The sequence below is a fragment of the Ahaetulla prasina genome, chromosome 14, assembly GCF_028640845.1.
Source record: "Ahaetulla prasina isolate Xishuangbanna chromosome 14, ASM2864084v1, whole genome shotgun sequence".
Classification (NCBI taxonomy): domain Eukaryota; kingdom Metazoa; phylum Chordata; class Lepidosauria; order Squamata; family Colubridae; genus Ahaetulla; species Ahaetulla prasina.
This window is the reverse complement of record NC_080552.1, coordinates 11,980,925-12,005,096: the sequence shown is the minus strand read 5'-3', so window position 1 is coordinate 12,005,096 and position 24,172 is coordinate 11,980,925. Positions and strand designations below refer to the sequence as shown.

Genomic DNA, 24,172 nt, shown 5'->3' with positions numbered 1-24,172 from the left:
CCTACCTGAAGTTGTTCCTATGACGCTTTGAAACGAAAGAAAGAAAAGAACAGAATCTGCTTTTGGAATGCTTTTCTGACATAATTTATTTCCAAGCAGCTAAATTCATTCCAATTACTACCCTACCTGAAGTTGTTCCTATGACGCTTTGAAACGAAAGAAAGAAAAGAAAAGAACACTAAAATTCTGCCCTCACTTTCTCCAAGAGGCTGTCCTGGAGAAGAGCTGACTGCATGACCCACCGCCCTTGGCCAATGCAGCCCTCAGGACAGTGGTGGGATTCAAAGTTTTTTACTACCGGTTCTGTGGGCGTGGCATGGCCTGGTAGGCGTGGCAGGGGAAGGATACTGTAAAATCTCCATTCCCTCCCCACTCCAGGGGAAGGATATTCTAAAATCTCCATTCCCTCCCCACTCCAGGGGAAGGATACTGTAAAATCTCCATTCCCACCCCACTCCAGGGGAAGGATATTCTAAAATCTCCATTCCCTCCCCACTCCAGGGGAAGGATACTGTAAAATCTCCATTCCCTCCCCACTCCAGAGGAAGGATATTCTAAAATCTCCATTCCCTCCCCACTCCAGGGGAAGGATACTGTAAAATCTCCATTCCCACCCCACTCCAGAGGAAGGATATTCTAAAATCTCCATTCCCTCCCCACTCCAGGGGAAGGATACTGTAAAATCTCCATTCCCTCCCCACTCCAGGGGAAGGATACTGTAAAATCTCCATTCCCACCCCACTCCAGGGGAAGGATACTGTAAAAATCTCCATTCCTTCCCCACTCGAAGGGAAGGATACTGTAAAATCTCCATTTCCTCCCATTCAGCTGGGACTCGGGAGGCAGAGAATAGATGGAAATGGAGCCAGTCACAAGTGGTATTTACCGGTTCTCCGAACTCCTCAAAATTTCCACTACTGGTTCTCCAGAACTGGTCACAACCTGCTGAATGCCACCCTCTGCCTCAGGAGACCATCCAATTTGGGGAAGAACACCTTCCTAAGGCCTCTTCTCTTCCCTCAAAACCGGGCCCATCCACCCCTTCCTTCCGAAGGAAGATTGCCAACCAGAAAACCACCGATATCCCATTACCTCACCGCGTCTCTTCGGCTGCTTACAGCAACAACCGAATGGGAAGCAAATTGAGATCTTGAACCACCTCAGACCTGCAGTCAAACTGTAACAAACGGGGAGGTTTGGAGGGGGGGTGGGAGAAGAAACACAACTCCTACCCCACCACAAGCTCCTTTCTGCCAAGACGACCGCCCCACGGCCAACGTACCTGGGTCACACTTACCTGGCTGTTTTCCCCGCCTCCGTCCCGGGACTCTGAAAAAAGGCGATTAGACACACCATGCATAACAAGTCATCGGCAAAGGTAATCTTGAAATTAAGTTCAAAGAGCGGTTTGGCTTGATTCGTCCAATCTTACCTCTCGTCCAGCTGTTCTAGCCGGCTCTTCACCGAATGGGCGTTGTTCTCCTTGGTGATCTTCTGGAGGAGGTAGAAGGTCTGCTGGAACATCCGGAGTAAGTACTCCTCGAATTCCACAGGCACGCAGTTCTTCGACATGAGTTCATTGATGCAGGACATGGCCAGCACGCCCAGCTGGCCACGTTCGTGACTCAAGGAAGCGTTCTGGCTGCTGCCGTTGATGGAGGACATCTTCCTGACGCGGGTGTCGCAGCCGAAGCGGGCGAAATGGAAGATGGTGGTGAGGAGGGATGGAGTGATACTGGTCGACAGAGGGATCCAGCTGAAGAGGTGGGCTAGGCACTCCAAAGCCAGGGAACAAACGTATTCGCTCTCTGAGTCAAGGACGGGGATTGGCTGGTTCAGTAATTTGGCCGCACTGGGATTCTGCAACAGGCTACTGAAGAGATCGCCTGTACAGGAAAAAAGCACACGCATACAGGTTAAGTCCAGTCATCCTAAGACTTGCCAACAATATAGCAATAGCACTTAAGACTCATATACTGCTTCACGGTGCTTTTACAGCTCCCTCTCTAAGCAGTTTACAGAGTCAGCGTCTTGCCCCCAGCAATCTGGGTCCTCATTTTACCAACCTTGGAAGGATGGAAGGCTGAGTCAACTTTGAGCCTGTCAGGATCGAACTGCTGATAGTGGGCAGAATCAGCCTGCAATACTGCATTCTAACCACTGTGCACCATGGATGGATGGAAGGAAGGAAGGAAGGAGGGAAGGAAGAAGGAAGGAAGGACGGAAGGAAGGAAGGAATAGCCATAGCAGCAGCACTTAGACTTATACACTGCTTCAGTGTTTTTACAGCCCTTTCTAAGCGCTTTACAGAGTCAGCCTCTTGCCCCCAGCAATCTGGGTCCTCATTTTACCAACCTCAGAAGGATGGAAGGCTGAGTCAACCTTCAATCAGTCAGGATTGAACTCCAGACTGCGGGCAGAGTCAGCCTGCAATACCACATTCTAATCACTGCGCCACCAGGGCTCCTAATGCAACATTTCTTCGGCCAAAAAAAAAAAAAATCTTTTAAAAGTTAAAAAAAAAAAGCCTTTTGACGATCGCGCGGCTCAGCTGGGATCGTCAGAGCCTTTTAAAAGCATTTTTTTACACCTCTTCGGCCGAAAAGGTTGTAGAAAAAATGCTTTTAAAAGTAAAAAAAAAAAGTTGGCCATGCCACCCAATCACATTAGCCCCCCACCAAGCCACACCCACAAAACCAGTAGTAATGAATTTTACATTTCACCACTGATTAGAATCATAGGCAGAAGTATACCTGAATCCTTTTTTTTTTTTTTGTTTAACCCCAGCAGCTTAGTGGAATAGACAGAAAATCCTGCTGACTTGCTCTTGAAATAAGTCATTCAGAAGAGGACCTTCGGGGTTACCAGCTTAATTGTCCACCATCTCACATTTCTGAAGTGAGCTTCTGGTCTCCCCTAATTAAAACTGGGCAGCCAATATCAGGCAGGAGCCCTTCTTTTTTTTTAAATGAACTGACAGCCAGAGCTGGCTGTCCGTGTGGGGAGCAATTTGTGCTAATGAGACAGCAAGTCATTGCCATTTCATAAGGTGGCTTTAATTAACGTGAATTATTGTACCCTGGTTTAGGCTTCTCAGCCTGATGAACTGCTCTGTCTGTTGAGAAAGAGGTCAGACAGTGGAAGTCATTAGAAAGTTTGCTCGGACAAGGAGCAAACCTGCAACGTGACTGCCTAATGCAGCGTTACTCAACCTTGGCAACTTTTAAGATGCGTGGACTGACTTCAACTCCCGGAATTCTCCAGCCAGGACACATCTGAAAGCTGCCGAGGTTGCAAAACGCTAATTCGTAAGGGCCGGGAGCCCTAGGACACACCACAAATCCACCACAATCAAATCCCCACAACCTACGGTCACTGTTATCCAGTGGTGGGATTCAAGTAATTTAACAACTGGTTCTCTATCCTAATGATTTCTTCCAACAACCAGTTTGCCAGACAGCTCAAAAAGCTAACTAGCGGTTCTCTCGAACCGGCTGAATCCCACCACTGCTGTTATCCCTAGAGCAACAACATCGTCAAAATAAGCTATACCACGGCGACTTCTGTACAACTTTCAAGCTTTATTGTATAGAAGCCATCTTGTCTTCCTTCCCTAGTCCCAGATACTGACTCCCCCCCCCCCAAGATGTAGGTGTTACTAAGAGGAGTGATATTTCTCTCTCTGGGCACATTGAGAATATATCTGCTGAACAAAACTCTGCATTGGCAATAGGAAGGGCATCTGGCCATTAAAACACTCCGCTAGCTCCATTCAGTTGCCCAGACTCCAGCCCGCAAGGGATTATGCGGTTGTTAAATAAAGATGATGATGACGATGTAGATGTCACTAAGAATTACAGGCAGTGCTTGACTTACAACTACAAGGGGGGACCAGAATTTCCACTCTTAAGCAAGGTCATTGTTAAGCACGTTGTGCCTAATTTTACCACCATTTTTGCCCTGGTTGTTAAGCAGATCATGCGATTATTAAAGCAAACGCATCTTCCCCCATTGACTTTGCTTGTAGGAAGCTGGCCGGAAAGGTCGCCGATGGAGCCATCCCGTAATCCCGGAATGCTGCAAACTTTGTAAATACATGCCGGTTGCCAAGCACCCAAATTGTGATCATGTTAACGGTGAACGTTGCAAAGCGCGAGGACCGGTTGCACATCCCTTTCTTCAGTGCTGTTGTAATTTCGAAAGATCGCTAAGCAAATGGTTGTAAGTCGAGGACTACCTGGTACGGATACTGAAGTGAAGGAGAAACAAAAAGATTTTTACCACTTTCTCTGGCCGTCGGAGATGGTGGCGGGGTGGCAGCCGTAACACTGTATTTATCCCAAATGCTCTCCAAAATACCTGTCACAAAAGAAGAGCCAAGTCTCAGCAGAATATGCAAATCCGCTTGCATATTCAGTGCCGAGCCTCGGTTAACAAGTACGTTTATTTCAAGCACGTCAGTGGAATTTGGGGAATTTGAAAACGTGGTTTAACCTCAAGCGTTGATGACTTGCAGTCTGTGTGTCATGGTCTCTTTACCTGTCAATGAGGGCCAGATTCCTGACTGTATTTTTGAAAAAAAAAACAAAACCCATAGGAATACGAAGGAGAACGCTGATAACATCTCTCTCTTAGCAGAAAACAAAAAAATGGATAGGAGGTCTTAAGATACAGCAGGATTTCCAGAAATAAAACTGATAATGAAGAGGGTTATTTTGGCAAGAAATGTGAGGTTATTTAGGGTTCGGATTTGAGTCAGTGGACTGTTAAAAATAATGTGTAAAAGGGTAGTGCATGAAAGAAAATGAATTGTTATAATGACCGGTACGATGGAATATATACAGAAATAAGGAATAATGGGACAAAAAAGATAAGTATAATTAAAGGAAATGAGAGGGGAAAAATGTAAATAATAGAGGAATACCGAAACGAGTATATGTTTTATGTTAGTGTCTGTTATGTCTTGTTTTTTTTAAAATAAAAAGTATTTAATAGAAAAAAATTAAAAAAAATAATGTGTCTATTTGTACTCTCCTGAGGTCCTAACACTGTTTTTGTTTCAGGAAAAAAAAAAAAGGAGAGATTGATGGGGAAACGTAACAGGGGCATTTAAAATAATGTACAGTGTGGGAAAGTGTTCTTTTACAGTATTAGACTTCAAAGACATCCAGTGAAACTATGCCATTAAAAAAAAGAAATAATTCCCTTCCACTTCTTCTTCTAATTTCTCATCTTATTTCTTGAATATCATGTTTGTCGTCCCCCAATTGTTGAGTAGTTCTACACTCATTTCCAGTCGTGGGATTCAGCCGGTTCTCTCTGGATCGCGCGAACCGGTAGCGACAACTGCAGGAGGTTCCGCCGACCCACCCAGACGTAATGTGCGACTACTGGGCTTGCGCAGAAGGCCGTGAACATGCGCAGAGGTGGTGTGTGCTTGTTTTGCTTGCGCGTGCGCGCTCACGTTTGCAAACCGGTAGGGAAGGTACCGTATTTTTCGGAGTATAAGAGGCACCTTAGTTTTTGGGGCGGAAAATAGGAAAAAAGCTGATTGGCAGGTGGATTGGGCCTCCCGGAATACCCCCAATCAGCTGTTCCCAGAGGAGAATTTTAGCAACAGGTTCCTTGGTTGTGAGCTCTGTTGCCTTGCTTTTTTCTTCTGCCTCTGAAAGCCTCCGAAACAGCTTCGGAAAAAAAGCCTCTGAAGCTGTTTGGGGGCTTCTTTTCTGAAGCTTCTTTTCTAATGCTTTTTTCGGCCTCTGAAACCTCCATTTGACAAGCTGGGCAGGGCGACATTTGGAGTATAAGACGCACCCAGATTTTCACCTTCTTTTTTGGGGGGGGAAAAGGTGCATCTTATACTCTCAAAAATATGCTAAGCGAACCCCACCTTTGCTCATTTCTTTATCTTCAGACAATCCCCTTGTCTCCTTATTGTTCTTTATAGTTTCAGGCATGTTTTGAGCATTAAAATTATTTCTTCATTTGCCTCGATTATCCCCTGTAGATCCATTTTGTAACCATTTAATAAAAATTACTCAGTATACCTCTTTAATTTCAACGTCTCAATATTTAAAAACTCCCACTTAATATTTCATGGCTGGCCTGGAAATTCTGGGAGTTGAACTCCCCACATCTTAAAAGTCGCGATGGGGCTTTGCATGGCCCGGTTGCTGGGATGCCGCAGACCAGTGCTGGTCCACAACCCACAGCTTAGGTATCCCTGGCTTAGAGTAGCCCCGTGGCTAGGTAGGAGGCAAATAAATTTAACAAATACGTACATAAAATTAAATTAAATTAAAGGCGCTTTGGCAGCCATTCAAAAGGGAATATTGCCAGCTACCCTTGTCAGCTGCAGTACAACCTGGGTTTTCCTGTCTCACTAACCTGTGAGAAGCCCAAGGACATTCTGGACCTGCTCCAGGAGCAGCTTCCGCAGCTCCTCCTTCCGTGCGATGCTGAGGTCCTCCCGTGGGCAGGCCAGCTCTTCGGATGTGGTCTTCAACATGATCAGCCCAAGTGGCGTTGTCACTGGGGACTGGATTAACTGTTCAAGAGAACGGATTTTTAGCATGGACAGCTTTCTCTTGTTTGTCTATCCGTCCATCCCTCCATATACGCGCCACCCATCTGTCTGTCCTGTTCTGACCTAGGCTTCCTGATATAGTCAAAAGCACATAATTAGTCCCAAAACCCCTTTTTAAAATTTTTAACAGCTGTGACTTCCTTTCATTCGCAGCATGTGCTGAATCACCAAGAGTTTATAAACAGTCCAACAGAAGTCTGCCACAGTCCTTCGGATAAGGCTGGTAAACACCCACCTTTATCTTCTTTGACGCGCTGCCAAAGACCTAATTGGCAATTATCTTGGCAAGGCCACATGGAAACACAAAGTCAAAAACGGAGCTTCAAAGTGCAAACCGATACCATCCACAACGTTGCTTCCTGCAAAGGCCCACATGCCTTTGCTCTTCCGTTATCTCTTATGGGAGGGGCCAATCGTCTCCAGGCCTTACTCCCAAGTCGTCCATTTTGTTTTAACTCTTCTTGCCTTCTGGCAGCTCTGCACATGTGCACACTAGGAACACTGTTCTTCTGTCTCTCTGATGTCTGACTTTGGAGGCTCCGGAGGCAGCACATAACTCCCAGATGGCCCTGACCCCATCTCTGCTTCTGACACAGAGCCCTTGTCAGAGCCATCCTCAGGTTCCAGGACTGGCTGATGTTCCTCCCCAGCCTCCTCACTGTCAGACTCGGCTGCCAGCTCCGCAGGCTGCTGGCGGACCACAACACATCCGTCCATGCATCCATGCATCCATCCATCCATCCCTTTCTTTGGAAAGCTACCCGCAGAGTCAATATGTTTAGACTAGAGAGCAAGTCTGGTGTATAGGCCGTCCTCAGTTAATGATGCTCATTAGGACTTGAATTTCTGTAGCTAAGTAAGTTGTGTAAAGCACACCATCACATAGTTGCATCGCTTAGCAACAGCAATCCACATTGCCGCCATTAAGCAAGTACTGTGGGTCCTTAAAATGAGTCCTAGGCAGCTCACAAACAGGCTGACAGGCAAGGTATGGTGCAAGCATGGCGGCACCAGGGAAAGCTACTGCCAGGTGGGGGAAAGTGGAAGTATTTAGCAGAGTGACTTGTGATCTTCCCTATCAGCCAGCACAGTGTTGTGAGCCAGGCCCAAGTAGGTAGTAATAAATTCAGTCCGTAAAAAAACAAACTTTATTCGAACAGCTGGGAAAAACTTCATTCCCAGCGTTGTTCAACTCAAAGTAAAACAAATGCCTCCCAACACAAATTCCTCAGTTATCTCGTAAACCTTGGTCCAATTAGGCAAACTGCCAAAGGCCCTTCCTGGCAAATGTCCAGAAGCCACAAAAACAAAGACATAAACAAAGCAGAAGATGAAGCAGAAGCTACAACGTTGTTTTCCCGCAAAGCAGAAACATCGGTTCTGGTCTGTTTTAAGCCTTATGGGAGGGGCCAATCATCTCTTGGCCCTACTCCCGAGTTGTCCTCTCTGCTTGAGCTGCTCTTGCCTTCTGGCAGCTCTTCTCATACATGCATTGGGAGCAAGCTCCTCCTGTTCCTCTGCCTCACTACTATCAGTCTCTGAAGGCTCTGGAGTCCGCACCTCACTTCCCGATGGCCCTGGCCTCACCTCAGCCTCATCGCTGTCCGACTCCATTGCTAGCTCCATAGTCTGCTGATGGACCACAACACTGAGAAGGTTGCAAATGGCGAGCATATGACTGCAGGACACTGCAAATGTCCAGATCACAGTTACGTGACTATGGGCAGTGCCAGGATGTGGAAATTCAAAGAGTAAGTCACGAGTCTCTTTTTTCAGTGCTGTTATAACTTCGAACGGTTGCTGAACAAATGGTTGGTAAGCGAGGATTACATGGCAGTGATTGAGACATCAGGCAAGCAACCAGGAGACTATGAATTCTAGTCCCACCTTAGAATTCCACAAAGCCACAGGCTGGCCACTCTCTCTCAGCCCTAGGAAGCAGGCACTGGCAAATCACTTCTGAAACTCAGGCGTCAGGACTGACTTGAAGGCACCAGCATAAGAATGGACGACACTTAAGACGACTTTGTTTTGGAACAACTTTTAGTCTTACCTGTAAAATATTTGTGAAGAAGTCATGATAAAACATGGGCCAGTCTTGCCGGCCAATATCCACGATGACCTTACAAAGTTTGTTTCGGATGAAGTAAGGCAAAGTTTTATGGTGAGCTAAAAGAAGTTTTGGCAGGCAACTGCGAACCTCCGTTTTATCCTGAGATGGGACGCCAAGCCACATCTTGTTAATCAGGTTCTGAAACAGACAGACATGATGGTGATGAAGCAGGTTGAAATAAAACCTTCTTTGCTCAAGTCTACAGCTAATATTCAAGGTATTAAATATAGAGGTTAGCTTGCTAAAAATACCAACTTTAAAAATATGTGCTACTTGGAAAGCTGTTTTTATTTATTTGCTAATTGAATTCAGTGGGAAAGTATTTATTTGCAATTAAGAGATGAGTTCTCGTTCAGAGAAGGAACTAAAAGCTCTACTAATTCACGCCAGTAACTAATGCTAGGATTGCAGGAGAATAGAGAAATAGGTAACTATTGAGACTAATTTAATCTCATTTTGATCTGTTTGATTCGTGCTTGAAAAAAACATATAACTGTATCTAATTTGGAATTACACATAAAAAAATAAAATACTTTCTCTGCCATAAATAGCCATAACAGAAGCTAACTTCTTTTAAAATGAATGAAAGCTTTATATGCTTCGTTTTATAGCGTTCACCACCCACCCAAAAACATCCAACCCTCTGCTTTCTTTATGAATTGTTTTTGACTGAAAGAGATTGAATAATCTGTTAGGGTGCGACACTTCTTGGTTCCCTCTCCGGTACATATTTCTGCGACCCAAGTACAGATGCTGGAACAAAGTACCAGCACCAGCACAAAGGAATGAAATATTCATTTAATGGACCCAATGGGGTGAAGGGATGTCTGTTAAATCCTGATCCCGCAGCCCGTTACTGGGTCAATGGCCTATTCGGAATTGGGCCATGTGAGTGGCTGGCTGGAGCATGTGCATGTGGGCAATTCAACTTGCGCGAGTGACGGGGCAGCACTTGTGCGCAGACCCACCACTCACGCAAGTCGAGCTGTACCTACCGACCAGCCTGCCACTCACGTGGCCCACTTCCCAGGGATGGGCTGCTGGGGTTCGGGAGAACCTCTAGCTAAGATTCTGTGCAGTTCGGAGAACCCCCAAATCCCACTCCTGGCTAGCCCCTCCCACCCTGTCCCTCCCCTCCCAGGAGTCCCCACGCGGCCCGTTTTGGATGCAGGTAAGTGCAGGATGCGCGCAGAGGCTTGGGGGTAGGGGAACAGCCTACCGGAAGTTCGGGAAGGGCGGAAACGGTCGAGAGGGCCTCCAGAGCCAGGGGAGGACAAAAACATCCCATCCCTCCACTGTGGTGCAGGAGGCCGGCTAGGCCACGCCCACCATGGCCACACCCACCCAGCAACCGGGCAGAGAACCTCTTGCTAAAATTTTTGAAGCGCCCCCTGCCACCACCACCCATGCCAGCAGGGCCGCCAAGCCTCCAAGGTTGGGTCCCGGTGTGGGGCTCCAACCTTGGTCCCTTTAAGACTTGTGGACTTCAACTCCCAGAGTTCCTCAGCCAGCTTTGCTGGCTGAGGGACTCTGGGAGTTGAAGTCCACAAGTCTTAAAGGGACCAAGGTTGGAGACCCCTGTTATAAAGAGTCTGTTGCGAGCATGGTTAGCCCAGTTTGGTAGCTCACCTCAAATACTGTTAAACTATACATCATGACATAGTCATTTCTCGTGCTCGACAGGAAATAGAGGCAGAATCTCCAGGCACCGACCTGCTGAGCGAAGTTATTTAGAAGCTCCTCTGGATGGACAAATAAAGGAAAACCAAATCAAAGCTGCATTAGAATTTAGAACAAAAAGAGGGACTGCACAGGAGAAAGCCATTTCTATATTCCTCTTGTTTTACGAGAAAAGCTAGAAGGCCTGGCCCTGAGCCATTTATACCATGGTTTACATTTAAGTTACTATCGATCAGAGGTTCTAAAAGCTGCAGCCAAAGACTACTTGAGTTTATAAAAAGAAGGACCGATTTAACCCTAACCCACAGGACTTATTTTTAACCTGCTGATGTTGAAATGCTTAAAAACTGGCTTTTCCTTTAAACCACTGGGTTAAAAAGACTTGGTTGATCTAAGGTCGGTTCCCCAGGGGCTTGGTGGTTTTCAATGTACTTCTAGCCCACTCCTGCTCTGTTCGTCAAAAGTAACTGAGTGAATAACATTCCATTATACTGTACTTTTCGGAGTCTAAGACACACTTCCCCCCTCAAAAGAGGGTGGAAACGTTGAGGCCTCTTATACACCGAATACAGCCATTTTTGGCCTCCCAAAACCCCGCCCCGCGCACCCCATTTTCGCTAGAAACAGGCCCATTTTTTGCAAAAACGGGATGCGCAGAGGGTTTGGGAGGCCTGCAGAGAGCTCCTGGGGGCTGGGGAGGGCAAAAACATGATGGGTGGGGGCTTTGGGAGGCCAAAAACAGGGCGTTTTTGCCCTCCCCAACCCTCAGAAGTACTTTGTAGGCCTTCCAAACCCTCTGCAGGCCCCATTTTTGGCCTCCCAACCCCCCCATCACAGGGGCCCATTTTTTGCAAAAACAGGATGCTAAGAGGGTTTGGGAGTTATGCAGAGTGCTCCTGGGGGTCGGGAAGGGCAAAAAAAGTTTTTTCTTGTTTTTTCTTGTTTTCTCTTCGAAATCTCGGTGCGTCTTATACTCCGGTGTGTCTTCTAGTCTGAAAAAATACGGTAATTCATATCCCACTTTCATCAACCTTCTACCTGGTGACTGCCCCCCCCCAAATAATTGCCCTGTAGCTAATTAAGGTTAAGCTAACTAAGGTTAGGCTAATTAAAGTCTTTTCAAACAATCTGGCAGATTATTGCATTTTTTTTAAAAAAAAGAGAGAGAGAGAAGCAAAACATCTTTAAAAAAGGGAGAAAAAAAATGTGGAATAGTTTGAAAGTGTGCAACTTCAACTTGCTATGCTCAAAGGGGCTTATGGGAGCAGACACTGAAACAAAACGAAGTTGCCTTAATTCTGAAATCTGAGGCAAAACTTGGGAGAAAATGAGAAAAGAGGTCGGCTTACCGATTTCACGCTTTCTCTCGTTCGTAGTGCAGTTGTGGAAAAACTCCGTCATTAGGCTTTCCAAGGCTCGGAGCGAGGCCTCTTCTGATGTCTGCCAAAAATGTTTTAAGAGAAATAGTCACACTTGGAAATGTTTACAAAATGCAGCCTTATACTATCGCAGGGAAAAAAAAATATTTGATGCATCTCTAGTGGTTCAACGTATACTAAAAAGCAGAGACATCACCCTGCCAACAAAAGTGCGTATAGTCAAGGCGATAGTTTTCCCAGTTGCAATGGATGGCTATGAAAGTTGGACCATAAGGAAGGCTGAGCGCCCAAGAATTGAGACCTTTGAACTCTGGTGCTGGAGAAGACTCCTGCGAGTCCCTTGGACTGCAAGGCGATCCAACCGGTCAGTCCTAGAGGAGACTCAACCCTGACTGCTCTTTAGAAGGCCAGATCCTGAAGAGGAAACTCAAATGCTCTGGCCACCTCATGAGAAGGAAGGACTCCCTGGAGAAGAGCCTAATGCTGGGAAAGATTGAGGGCAAAAGAAGAAGGGGATGGCAGAGAACAAGGGGGCTGGATGGAATCACTGAATCAGTCGGCGTGAGCTTAAATGGACTCCGGAGGATGGTAGAGGACAGGAAGGTCTGGAGGAATGTTGTCCATGGGGTCGCGATGGGTCAGACACGACTTCGCAATTAACAACAACAACAATAGTTTTCCAACAGTTTATATCCAAACAATGCAAAAGCTGTCAACATAAAAATATCACAAATCCATAGTATAAGGTCGCGGTTGCATAATACTCAACCAGACCCCATCAGAAGACTGGAAGTGTATTACAACTGGAAACTTCAAATCAAGTAAGACTGCTTCTACTTTTAGAAAGACACAGGAATACTAACTCTTGAGTCCATCTGTTGGGTTTCTCCAATTTTCACAGGGTAGATTTTATAATGACAGTTTCTCCTGCTTTTATCAGGACTATTTGCGCTCATATTGTTTAGGAAAAACTGAATTTAGGCTTCCTTACTCATTGCAGCTTGTATCTTAGCAACAGACTACTGAATTTTCATCAGCTCTTCATAGTTTTAAAATAGAAGGCACTTCCCATAAGATTACTGATCCGGAGATTATTCTAAGTATGAAAAATATGGAAAATTGTCAAACTAGCCAGCCAGCGCTTTAGGTTCAAATTTCAGTTCACAACTCTTTGGAAATTTATCTTTTAAATAGCAAAACGGGTTGGCTGTACTTTTTCTTCATGCTTTTTTTTTGCAGCTCTCCCCAATGCTTATTTATTCAATTTATTGGCTACCCATCTTACCACAAGGTAACTCTGAGCGGCTTACAATGTTATTATATTATCACACAGTCATTATTATTGATAATATTCTTCTCCTCTTCTGGTTTCCAGCTCAAATTTGAACGTTTGGACCAGATATTATATTGGAAAAACAAGGTAAAATCAGAGGTAAAAATCAAGAATGGCGATGTTGCCATTGAAATATGGTCACTGCAGCAACGGATTAAAAACACTTTAAATTTGCTTTCTTTCTGAATCTTTGGTCCTTGTTGATACAGCATTAGCCCAGGGGCTCCAAACTTGGCAACTTTTAAGACTTGTGAACTTCAACTCACAGAATTCCCCAGCCAGTTTGGAGACCCCCTGGGCCCATGATGGCAAACCTATGGCACGCGTGACCAAAGTGGCACACGAAGCCATGTCGCCTGGCATGCACAGCCTTACCGTTTGGTGTACCGGGTTTCTGGCGTGCATTCACATGCAATGGTCAGCTGTCCGCGGGTGTGACAGTGTCAAAAACTGGTGTACGCATACACACCAGCCAGCTGACTGTCGGCTGCGCATGCATACCAGAATCCAGAAGTTTGGCTTTTCCGGAGTGTGATTTCCTTTGTGCGCAGCGGTGCTGAAAACTGGACTGCGCATGCACGCCGGCCAGCTGATCATCGGGCGCACATGCACACTAGAGCCCGGAAGTTTGGCGTTTTCCAGAGTGTGATTCCCTTCGTGCGCAGCAGTGTTGAAAACCGGACTGCGCTTGCGCACCGGCTAGCTGATCATCGGGCGCACATGCACACTAGAACCCAGAAGTTTGGCTTTTCCAGAGTGTGATTCCTTTCACGCGCGGCAGTGCTGAAAACCGGCAGTGCTGAAAAAATGCACACTAGAACCCAGAAGTTTGGCTTTTCCTGAGCATGGCCCTGATGAGCGCATGCACGCGCATGTGACATTTCCGTGCGACCTTTTCGGCACTCAATGCCAAAAAGGTTCACCGTCACTGCCCTGGGCTAAAGCTGTATCGACAAAGACCAAAGATTCGGAAAGCAAAAGGAAGAATGTTTTTAATCTGTTGCTGCAGTGAACATATTGGCTGGGGAATTCTCGGAGTTGACGTCCGCAAGCCTTAAAAGTGGCCAAGTTTGGAAACCCCACTGCACTAGCCAATTTGGGTCTTTCTGGCTTATTGAGTAAGGAGACTGCACGACTTCTATCCACCTTTTTTTTTTTTTTGAATCTACAAAACAAGAAGCTCAGTCCAGCTGTAATCTTGCCTAGAAGAGATGATTGCTAGGAAAACAATAATACCCTGGCGTTCCTCTTTCATTTGCAAAATAACATTTTTAATGCATATTCTGCAAGGCTGCCAAACCCACATTTGTTGAAATATTAAGTAATCTCACTACAGCCTCCTCTATATCTCATGTACGGTACGATGCCAAATGTTTATAAAATAGAAGAATCCTTTTTCCGGATCGGGCCAAGGCCCCTTCGACTAGAATTTTGCTTCCCAGGATAGCTAACAAGATATTCTGAGCCCTTGAAAACAGAAGACACAGCCACTGGTGTTCCCCTTCAACTAGTATTTGGAAATGCTTTCAAATGCCTTCAACCAGGCCTGGATATTGAGTCTTTGAGGCCAAGAATTTTGATAGACCTGTTGTCCATCAGTTTATTTAACACTCTTTGAAAACAATTCTGATAAGAACCCTGGTGACGCAGTGGTTAGGATGCAGAACTGCAGGCTAACTCTGCTGACTGCCAGCAGTTCACTCCTAACCGGCTGAAGGTTAACTCAGCCTTCCATCCTTCCGAGGTTGGTTAAAAAGAGGAGGACCCAGATTGTTGGGGGCAATATGACGACTCTGTAAACCGCTTAGAGAGGGCTGCAAAGCACTATGAAACAGTATATAGGTCTAAGCGCTATTGCTGTTGCTATAACCCGTACTGTACAGAACATATAGCACACAAGGATCTTTGGAAAAAGAAATGTAAAAATGGTCCAAATTATTCCTAATCTACAATTTTTAAGACAGAATTTATAATTTCCCTCTTCTCTTAAAACATCATGAGCTATCATGAGCCGTGGAGGTGCAGTGGTTAGAGTGCAGTACTGCAGGCTACTTCTTTTGACTGCTGGCTGCCTGCAATTTGGCAGTTCAAATCTCACCAGGCTCAAGGTTAGACTCAGCCTTCCACCCTTCCGAGGTGGGTAAAATGAGGACCCAAATTGTTGGGGGCAAGAGGCTGACTCTGTAAACTGCTTAGAGAGGGCTGTAAAGCGCTGTAAAGCGGTATATAAATCTAAGTGCTATTGCTATCATGAAGGACTGGCCAGTTATTCACTAATATCGTTGCCCGCAAAGTGTTTAAAGGAGTTGCGAGAGGAATGCAATATAATGCTGTTTGGATTTATGAAGATGCTTTTCAGAATGAAAAATACATTAGAATTTCTATATTTGAACAGCTATAAAGTATTTCAAAAGCCATGTCTTCCCAATGACTAATGAATCCAAGCTTCTTCCTTCCAAGCATGTGCCTGGAAAGACGATATTTTTAAAAGTTGTACTGTAATGATTTTCCATGTCAACAACAAGCTGTTCTCCTTACTAACTCCCAATTAGTGGCCGGGAACAGCAAGAATTGATTGTAAGAATAGCTTTGATGTAACAGTGAATCCAATCCAGTGTGTGATTTACATGAGGGTTTAAAACAAATTAACGCTAGTGCTGATGAGCAGAATTCAAAACCACCGAGTACTTGGTGACAAGGCTATAAATTTATTTATCCAGGCTTTTTAGAGTAATAAATGGGAAGTTATGTGTCTCTTCATTTAGTCATTTGCAAGGTAGCTTTACTGAAATGTAGGAAGTTTGTAGTTCAAAAGAGGATCTGACCACCCATCTCAATTTAAATCCGATATGCTCATTATATTATCACAATCATGTAAATGGAAATAGTTCTTTCCTATCCTACCAAAAATATTTCTACAGACTGGAAAAAAAACAACCACCTCTGCATCAACCTCTGGATTTGCTATAGTTTCTTCGTAATAATGCAAGATTTTCACACCAATGGATTCACGAGGCTGACTCAGAATTTTAAAAAAAGAATTTCTACAAAGGCAGGATCATGAAATTGTTTATTTATTGGATTTTTATCACAGCAAATATACCTAACACCGCCTCTTATTTTGGACTGAGAAATAGGGACTGGCCCAAAGTCACCTGGCTGCCATTCATATCTAAGGTGGGACTAGAACTCCCCGTCGCCTGGTTTCTAGGCCAACACCATAGAAAAGTTAAGATTCCCCCTGCCCCCCCCCTCCCCCCCCGTACAGTGATGTGGGAAAAAAAGTATTTTAGAATATCTATTTTATTTCTATAAGGCAGGAGTGTCAAACTCCAGGCCTGCATATTCTGCAAGGCTGCCAAACCCACATTTGTTGAAATATTAAGTAATCTCGCTACAGCCTTCTCTATATCTCATGTACGGTACGATGCCAAACATTTATAAAATAGAAGAATCCTTTTTCTGGATCGGGCCAAGGCCCCTTCGACTAGAATTTTGCTTCCCAGGATAGCTAACAAGATATTCTGAGCCCTTGAAAACAGAAGACACAGCCACTGGTGTTCCCCTTCAACTAGTATTTGGAAATGCCTTCACCTGGCTGCCATTCATGTCTAAGGTAGGGCTAGAACTCCCCGCTGCCTGGTTTCTAGGCCAATACCATAGAAAAGTTAAGACTCCTCCCCACCCCTAGTACAGTGATGTGGGAAAAAAAGTATTTCAGAATATCTATTATAATATATTATAATCTATCTATCTATCTATCTATCTATCTATCTATCTATCTATCTATCTATCTATCTATCTATCTATCTATCTACCCATCCCTCCCTCCCTCCCTCATTTCTATTTAATTCTCCATATATATATATTCTATCTAATTCTCCTATATATATGCAAGTCTTGGCGTATTCGAGTCTTTTCCCATGTAAGTTTGAGAGTATCTTGGCAACGTTTCGACGAGGTCCCACTCGTCATCTTCAGGCTGGTGCTTACGGCTTCGTGCTTGTGCGAAACGTCGCCAAGATACTCTCAACCTTACACGGGAAAAGACCGAATACGCCAAGACTTGCATACCTATACCCGTGAAAATCTACAAATACATACATATATACATACATATACATATACATATATATATTCTGAGGTTTTCGCAGGTGTTTGTATGTAGGTCTTTGGTTATTCGGGTTTTCTCCCGCGTAACATTGGAAGTGTCTTGGCGACGTTTCGACAAAGTCTCATTCGTCATCTTCAGGCTTCAGCACTTCCAATTTTACGCGGGAGAAAACCTGAATAACCAAAGACCTATATATATATATATATATATATATATGTATGGGTAATGTATGAAAGAAAATGAACAGTCATAAGGATAGATAGGATAGAAGGTATATAGAAATAAGGGAGGCTGGGACAAAAGAGATAAGTATAATAAAATGAAAGGAGACGGGGGGGGGAAAGAATGTAAATATTAGAAGAATAGCAAAACAAAGCTGATGTAAAGAAGGAGTAGATGTTTTATGTCAATGTTTGTTATGTCTTGTTGGTTTTCTGTTTTCTTTTGTTAAAAAATAAATTTAAAAAAAAAGATTCTTGTCAGCATTTTGAGTTCCTAACCTAAATCCTGCAGCCATATCCTCACACCCCCTTTCTCTTCTGAACTCAGAAAAGCCAACAAACACAAAATGGTAGGGTCTTCATTTTGTCCTTTTCAGAATGACTTTCAAAACCATTTTATTTTAGCAGGTGTTTTTTTTTACTCCCCAGTGGGGCTTACGATTTATTTATTCTGCCACCTCCTCTAATGTATTTATGGCCTTCATAACAGCTGTACTGTTTGTGTTATCATTTTGCTTCGTGCCTAGTTTTCATTTCATGAGAGATACGTTGCACAAACAAATAAGCTACCACACGCTATCTTCAGTTGGCATCTGCTTGGAAATATGTGGATAAATTAATAAAACAACCTTTATAAATGTAAGCCCAGAAATATGGTTAGGACCCAACCAAGCTTTAATAGACCAGTAAACAAGACCTAAACAAGACCTCCTCCACCATTTTTTTAATTTCAATACTTGGCTTTTATCCTTTGGCCCTTGGCTGAAGTCTACAACCCACCTGCGCCTTACTTCTCTGCTTTTAAAAAAACACTACAAACGACTGCAGATGAGCAGCAATGTGGCACTGAAATGAAGCTTTAAAGACCAAGTTAGAAACAAAAGGATTAAACTTTTAGAAGCTAGTACTCCATAGAGCAGGGGTCTCCAACCTTGGCAACTTTAAGCCTGGAAGACTTCAACTCCCAGAATTTTGGGAGTTGAAGTCCTCCAGGCTTAAAGTTGCTAAGGTTGGAGACCCCTGCCACAGAGGCTAAAATACTTGTTTTCTGAACCTGGAAATCACCCATTCCAATTTCACTCTGCCATAGCCTCCTTAAATTGGCTTTTCACTATTAACCTGGTTAATTCTTCCCCCCCCGCCCAATCTGCAATGTGGAGTTTAACAGTACTGACCCATCCTTTGATAAAACAGAGCGTGGCACTGGTGTTCGGCTGTGCGTCTTACCATCTCAGCTGAATTTCACAAGACTCTTTTGAGGATCAAAGGTATGACATCATCCAAAACTCCATCAAGAAATGATTTGAAGCATAATGTATAGGACTTGGTTCAGCGTTACGTAACTACGATAGCGCCAACAGACCTTAATTCCTCCTGTTATGACAAGTATTGTATTCCATTCTTCTCAAAAACAAAATCCCAGGACCCCAATTTTAGGTTCCATAATTTTGAACTTTTAACATAATCTTCACCTCTTTTTTCATTCTCAAGAACTTATTTTTGTCCTTTTTAAAAAAAAACAAAAAACACCCAATAAGCTCCAACTCTCCTTTCTAGCTTGAGAAGGAATTAAAAAGTGTCAAATTCACAACCAGGGAAGTTTGGAGAAAGGCTTTCCTTTTTTGGTATGGAGTCAATTCTTTGATGATCGCTTCGTTTTGATTGATCAGCATGGCCGGTAAAATTAACATCCCATTAAATATTAACTTTATAGAAACATAAGGTTTCATAAAGGGAAGGAAGAATCTGATTATTATAATATATGGGAGTTATTTTTATCAGTGGTTAGAGAATAAAGATGAAAGTAACGTATTATAAAGTCAAATAAGTTAAGAAGAGAAATGGTACAATAGTAGGTATGTTAAGTATTAGTAGTAATATAAGAATAGATATAAATAATGAATATGGTGGTAAATTTTAATTGTTATGGCACAAAAATATGTATATGGACAACACACTGTTTAATGAAAGATAAAATATTTGAATTAAAAGAAAATTTGAAAAAATTATATAAAAAAAAAGAAATCCAATTTGACACCCCTGGTCTATAGTCTGTCAGAATAGCCAGATCTTTCTCATAAAATCTACTCCCAAGAGATCTTTCTTCACTTAAGAGTGGGGAAAGGTTTTTGTTTATTATACGTGCCTTAAAGTATTTTTTTTTAACTACACTTGCATTTTGTCTTTGTTCCTAGTACAGTATTTGTCTTTATCGGGGAGGGGGAAAAAAAACCCGTCAGATAAATGATGAAGGTAGGTAAGTAGTTTTCTGCTCTAGACTCAAACCAGACAAATCGCCTGATTCTCTCTTTTTCCTTGCAACATAAAGGAACCATTAGAATGAATTTGTATGACTCAAATTGTGCAAAGGAACAGGAAATGCAGTGGCGAACAACAATTTAAAAATTTAGATTGCTACAAGAAGGCAACAAGCGTAGGTGTGCTTGAAAAAGAAAACTTAAATGAAGCCCAACGAACTGAAAACTAAAACTAAACTAAACCTTATTTCAAGGAAAAATATGAAAAAAGCAACGTTACTTGACCACTCAGAGGTAACCATGTAACTATAGCCAAATTTTTAAAATGTAAAATATTTCTTTGGCATCGTTGGATGACTTAATGAATGATGCAACAAGCATCACTTCCTGGATAGTCTCTCCTATTATTAATTCTTCATTCATGCCTTTTTGAATCCTTGTCTCAAAATATGTACTGGTTATTGTTTCCTAACTTAGAAAGGGAAAAAAAATATTGCTAGAAAGATATACAAAGAAAAGATGGCCTCCTTTAAATCAAACTTGCAACTTTTATGCCCAGACTGTGAGAATTCACACATTTAATTGCATAGCAGGACAGATGTATATAAAGGTATTAATTTGCATAGCATTGCACACAGCAGTAGCCCCAGGAAAAAAATAGCATTTTCTTAATGGGAACAGCGCATTTAATTTTCAGACAATGTAGAGAGGCACATAACTTCACCTGGAATCTCAAGCAACCTTGCCATCTGGTAGTTCAAGCCAGCTTTTAAAATCCCATTGATACCTATAACTGGTAGCTGAACTATAGTAAACAATGAAGACTGAAAACAACTCATTAAAGGTTGCAGCTAAAGTTCCATGGATGTAACAAATCACCCAATTTTGGGAAATATTTTTAACAATCTGAAAAGATGCATGCACAAATATTTATGATCTAGCTTATTTATATTTAACGCCACATTTTCAGAAATCAAAACACCCAGATGCATCGCTTTCATAACATAGCAACTGTAGAAAACGTAATTTTATTTTTACAATTCTTATTGGCACAAATATATAGTGGGGGTTGTTTTTTTTTTTAAATGATGCTAATGAAATTCACTCTTCCTGGATCCGAGATGGCACAAGAAGCTTTCTCAGATGTGGACAAGTACAGCAAATAGTCATTTGAGATTTTTTTTTCTTTCTCTCAGAAGAACATTTTGAATTCTCACTGAATTCATCTTGGATTTGGCCAGTAGTGAAATCCAATTTTTTTACTACCGGTTCTGTGGGTGTGGCTTGTTGGGCATGGCTTGTTGGGTGTGGCAGGGGAAGGATACTGCAAAATCCCCATTCCCTCCCCACTCCTGGGGGAAGGATACTGCAAAATCCTCATTCCCTCCCCACTCCAGGGGAAGGATACTGTAAAATCTCCATTCCCACCCCACTCCAGGGAGAAGGATACTGGAAAATCTCTATTCCCACCCCACTCCAGGGGAAGGATATTGCAAAATCTCCATTCCCACCCTACTCTGGGGTCAGCCAGAGGTGGTATTTGCGGGTTCTCCAAACTGCTCAAAATTTCCGCTCTCCAGAACCTGTCAGAACCTGCTGGGTTTCACCCCTGGACTTGGCATGTTGATTTGATCTGCACTGGGTCAACCCAAGCTCTGAAGCAAGCATGGAATTCCCAGTCTCAAATTTTCAGATAGGTTTTATATAAAAAAGAGAGAGAGAGAGAAAATGCCATTAAACTGAAATCTTGAGGCTTTTCAAAAGGTACTGGATATGATATAGATTTGTAGCAGTTTTACAAACGCATGCAGTGGGGCTTCCCCCTAAGGTCCCTGCCCTTTTATGAAACATCCTTTCTTTGACCAGTTTTACGACGCCAGCTGACCAGAAAAAAAATGAGCCACAAAGCCCCTCTAAGTATCCAAGTTTCTTTGTTAGCGGAGCCCCTGAATCTGCTCCTTCCATGGGACAGCCCAAATGCAGGAAGATCCACAACTCAAGACTGTTATCTAACGATGGCATCTATCATTGCACCATATATATTATATTATATCGCACGAGCCCCAATCACTAGCAAAGCAACACAGAGGGATCCTTATTTTGGCATAGGAAAAGCGAAGAAAATAACACACACACACACACACAGCCTATGGTGATGCTTTTGGGTCCTTCCACACCCCACAAATATCTGCCACGCGGATATAATAACCACCCAGGAAATCCACAAAGCGGGTGAGGATGCAGGCAAAGCAAGGAAAAAGAAACCATTTTTTTTTTTTTACCCATTCTTCTTGCAACACTCCTGGTGACCCTGCATTGGAAGCAAAGGCAGGCATCTTTTTCAACTCACCATGGTTTGTCGGGAAGCGTCCATCCAAAAGATTAGTAAGATCCCCTCCGGGGGGGGGGGGGTTTCCTCGGATGGGATTTTTATTTTTTATCTTTTTTGGCCCCAGCTCAGGTCATGGTTTCTCGGGGAGGACTTTCTTCCTCCATGAGGAAGAAAGAAGAATAAAATAAAAATGAAAGACCCCCTTCAAGAAAGCTACCCCTAGCCTGTGTGTGGAGGCTTCAGGGACCCATCAAGACAGGCAGCAAAGCAACAGCCAGAGGGGTTGGGGGTGGGAAATAGGGATTATTTATTTAAAAAGCCTCAACTTGGCCCAAGGTTTCATTTTAAAAGGAGCCCATGCAATGAAATAAAAAGAAGGAAATAGAAGGGTGGGAAGGGAGGGTCGGCCTATAGGGGGCTCCTCCCATGGGTGGAGTGGGGGGCTGGGTCGAGTGGCCTGCAATGGGTGGGGTCTTGGGGGCAGAATAACGGGATTTTGGGGAGGGGCTCTGCTTGAAAAGGGGGCACTAAAGGGGGCACTGTCTTCTGAGGGGGAGGGGAATTGGCCTAACGGGGTGGGGGTCCTGCGCCTCGCTCTCCTCGCTAGCCCCCTCCTCCTCTTCCTCGCAGCCCCTGCCTTGGCAACCGCCCCCAAAATCCGGACGGCCACTTCCGCCTCTCCTTCTTCTTCTTCCTCCTCCTCTCCGGCGGCGGGTGGTAGGGGGTGGGTGGGGATAATGGCCACGCCCACGCCCCGCCCCCTATTGGCGGACTCGCCCTCCCTTCCTTCTCCGCCCGCCTGCCTGACTTCCGGAATCCAACTGCACCGGAAGCGACCCGCTCAGCCGGCGCTCTTCCCCCCCTGCGGGCGCGCGACTGCCGGAAGTGGCGGTGGCGCGGCGAAAGAAGGGCCGCGCGCCTAACGCTCGCGAGACGAAGCCCCGCCCCCAAACACTCATCTCTCTCTCTCTCTCTCTCTCTCTCTCCCCAGTGGGCATGCGTAGTGGGAATTAACATTTTTCCCGCCAAAATAGGGAGCGGGAGTTTCCACCTTTCAGCCTCGCCTTAATTCGAGATCTGTAATAAAAGAATAATAAAAACGGCACCTCTTTTAAAGAAAGGATTAAACTAAAGTGATCAATTAATAAATATATTTATTCATTTTTTTAAAAAAAAATGAATAGAATTAGTCAACGTATTCGTTGATTAAATAAAGTGACATTTAATTAAAATGTCTTCAGGTTACTTTAATTAATTGAAATGTGATCAGGACTAAAATTAGTTAAAACAATTAGTTTCAGTTTCAAACGAGCTCCCTCAACCATTAAATTAAAATATTAATAGGTTATCAGTTTCAATAACATCTCAGTGTTATTAAATAATTAAATGTTTACGTTGCACCTACTGTTAAAGACTAGAAAATCAAATATATTAAGTAATATCTTACCGAGACTAAAATTAAAATATTGATTAAAATATTAAATGTCGTAATATTACAGTATTACTAAGTATATTAACTAAAATATGGATTAAAATTCGATGAAATGTTAAAATGATAATTTATTAGTTTCAACATCTTTGCATTAAGAATTTGATATTTAAAATGTAATCAAAACTAAGCATTAAACTAGTGAGAAATTAGATTAAAAATTATCCTTGGATTGAATGGAAAACTGGGATGTCAACCAAATAAACAATAAACAAATAAAAAAAGTTCTCCAATGGGTTTTACAGGTAGTCCTCATTTAATGTCCCTAATTAGGACTGGCAACTCTGTCACTAAGCAGTATGTTTACAATGAACAAATAATAAACATCCACTAAAATTACTGCAGAGATTTAGACATTAAAAAAAACAGGGTCTTATAAATAGTCTTCATGTTTTTATAAATATCTGCCCTTATCTTTGATGGTGGAAAATGCCACAAAATTCCACTCATCTACCTGTGCAAAAGGCTGAAAGACCTTGTCTTTTCAGCTGACCCAGAAGTCCCTTTTTAAAGGGACCATTTTTATTTATTGATTAATTTATTAAATGTGTATGGTGTTCATCTCACCACCAAGTAACTCTTTTACAACGCACTTTGCTTTACTTGGATTAAACAAATAAACCTTCTGACCAAAACCAGATTCACAAACCAAATTCATACTTCCAAA

At 43.3% G+C, this 24,172-nt stretch overlaps 1 protein-coding gene across 3 annotated transcripts in view; it reads right to left on the bottom strand.

Annotated features, from left to right (window-relative positions):
• XPO6 (exportin 6) overlaps window positions 1-22,384 on the bottom strand; it is a 69,007-nt gene extending 46,623 nt beyond the window's left edge. For all 3 annotated transcript variants that reach the window (XM_058156901.1, XM_058156900.1, XM_058156899.1), the window contains exons 1-7: window positions 22,035-22,384; window positions 11,729-11,819; window positions 10,329-10,441; window positions 8,640-8,837; window positions 6,388-6,547; window positions 4,282-4,359; window positions 1,433-1,886 (exon numbers count right to left, since the gene is read on the bottom strand). In XM_058156901.1, the coding sequence (XP_058012884.1) occupies window positions 1,433-1,886; window positions 4,282-4,359; window positions 6,388-6,547; window positions 8,640-8,837; window positions 10,329-10,441; window positions 11,729-11,819; window positions 22,035-22,058 (1,118 nt within the window). In that variant the 5' untranslated portion in view covers window positions 22,059-22,384. The remainder of the gene's footprint in view (window positions 1-1,432; window positions 1,887-4,281; window positions 4,360-6,387; window positions 6,548-8,639; window positions 8,838-10,328; window positions 10,442-11,728; window positions 11,820-22,034) is intronic.
• Window positions 22,385-24,172: the final 1,788 nt, after the last annotated feature.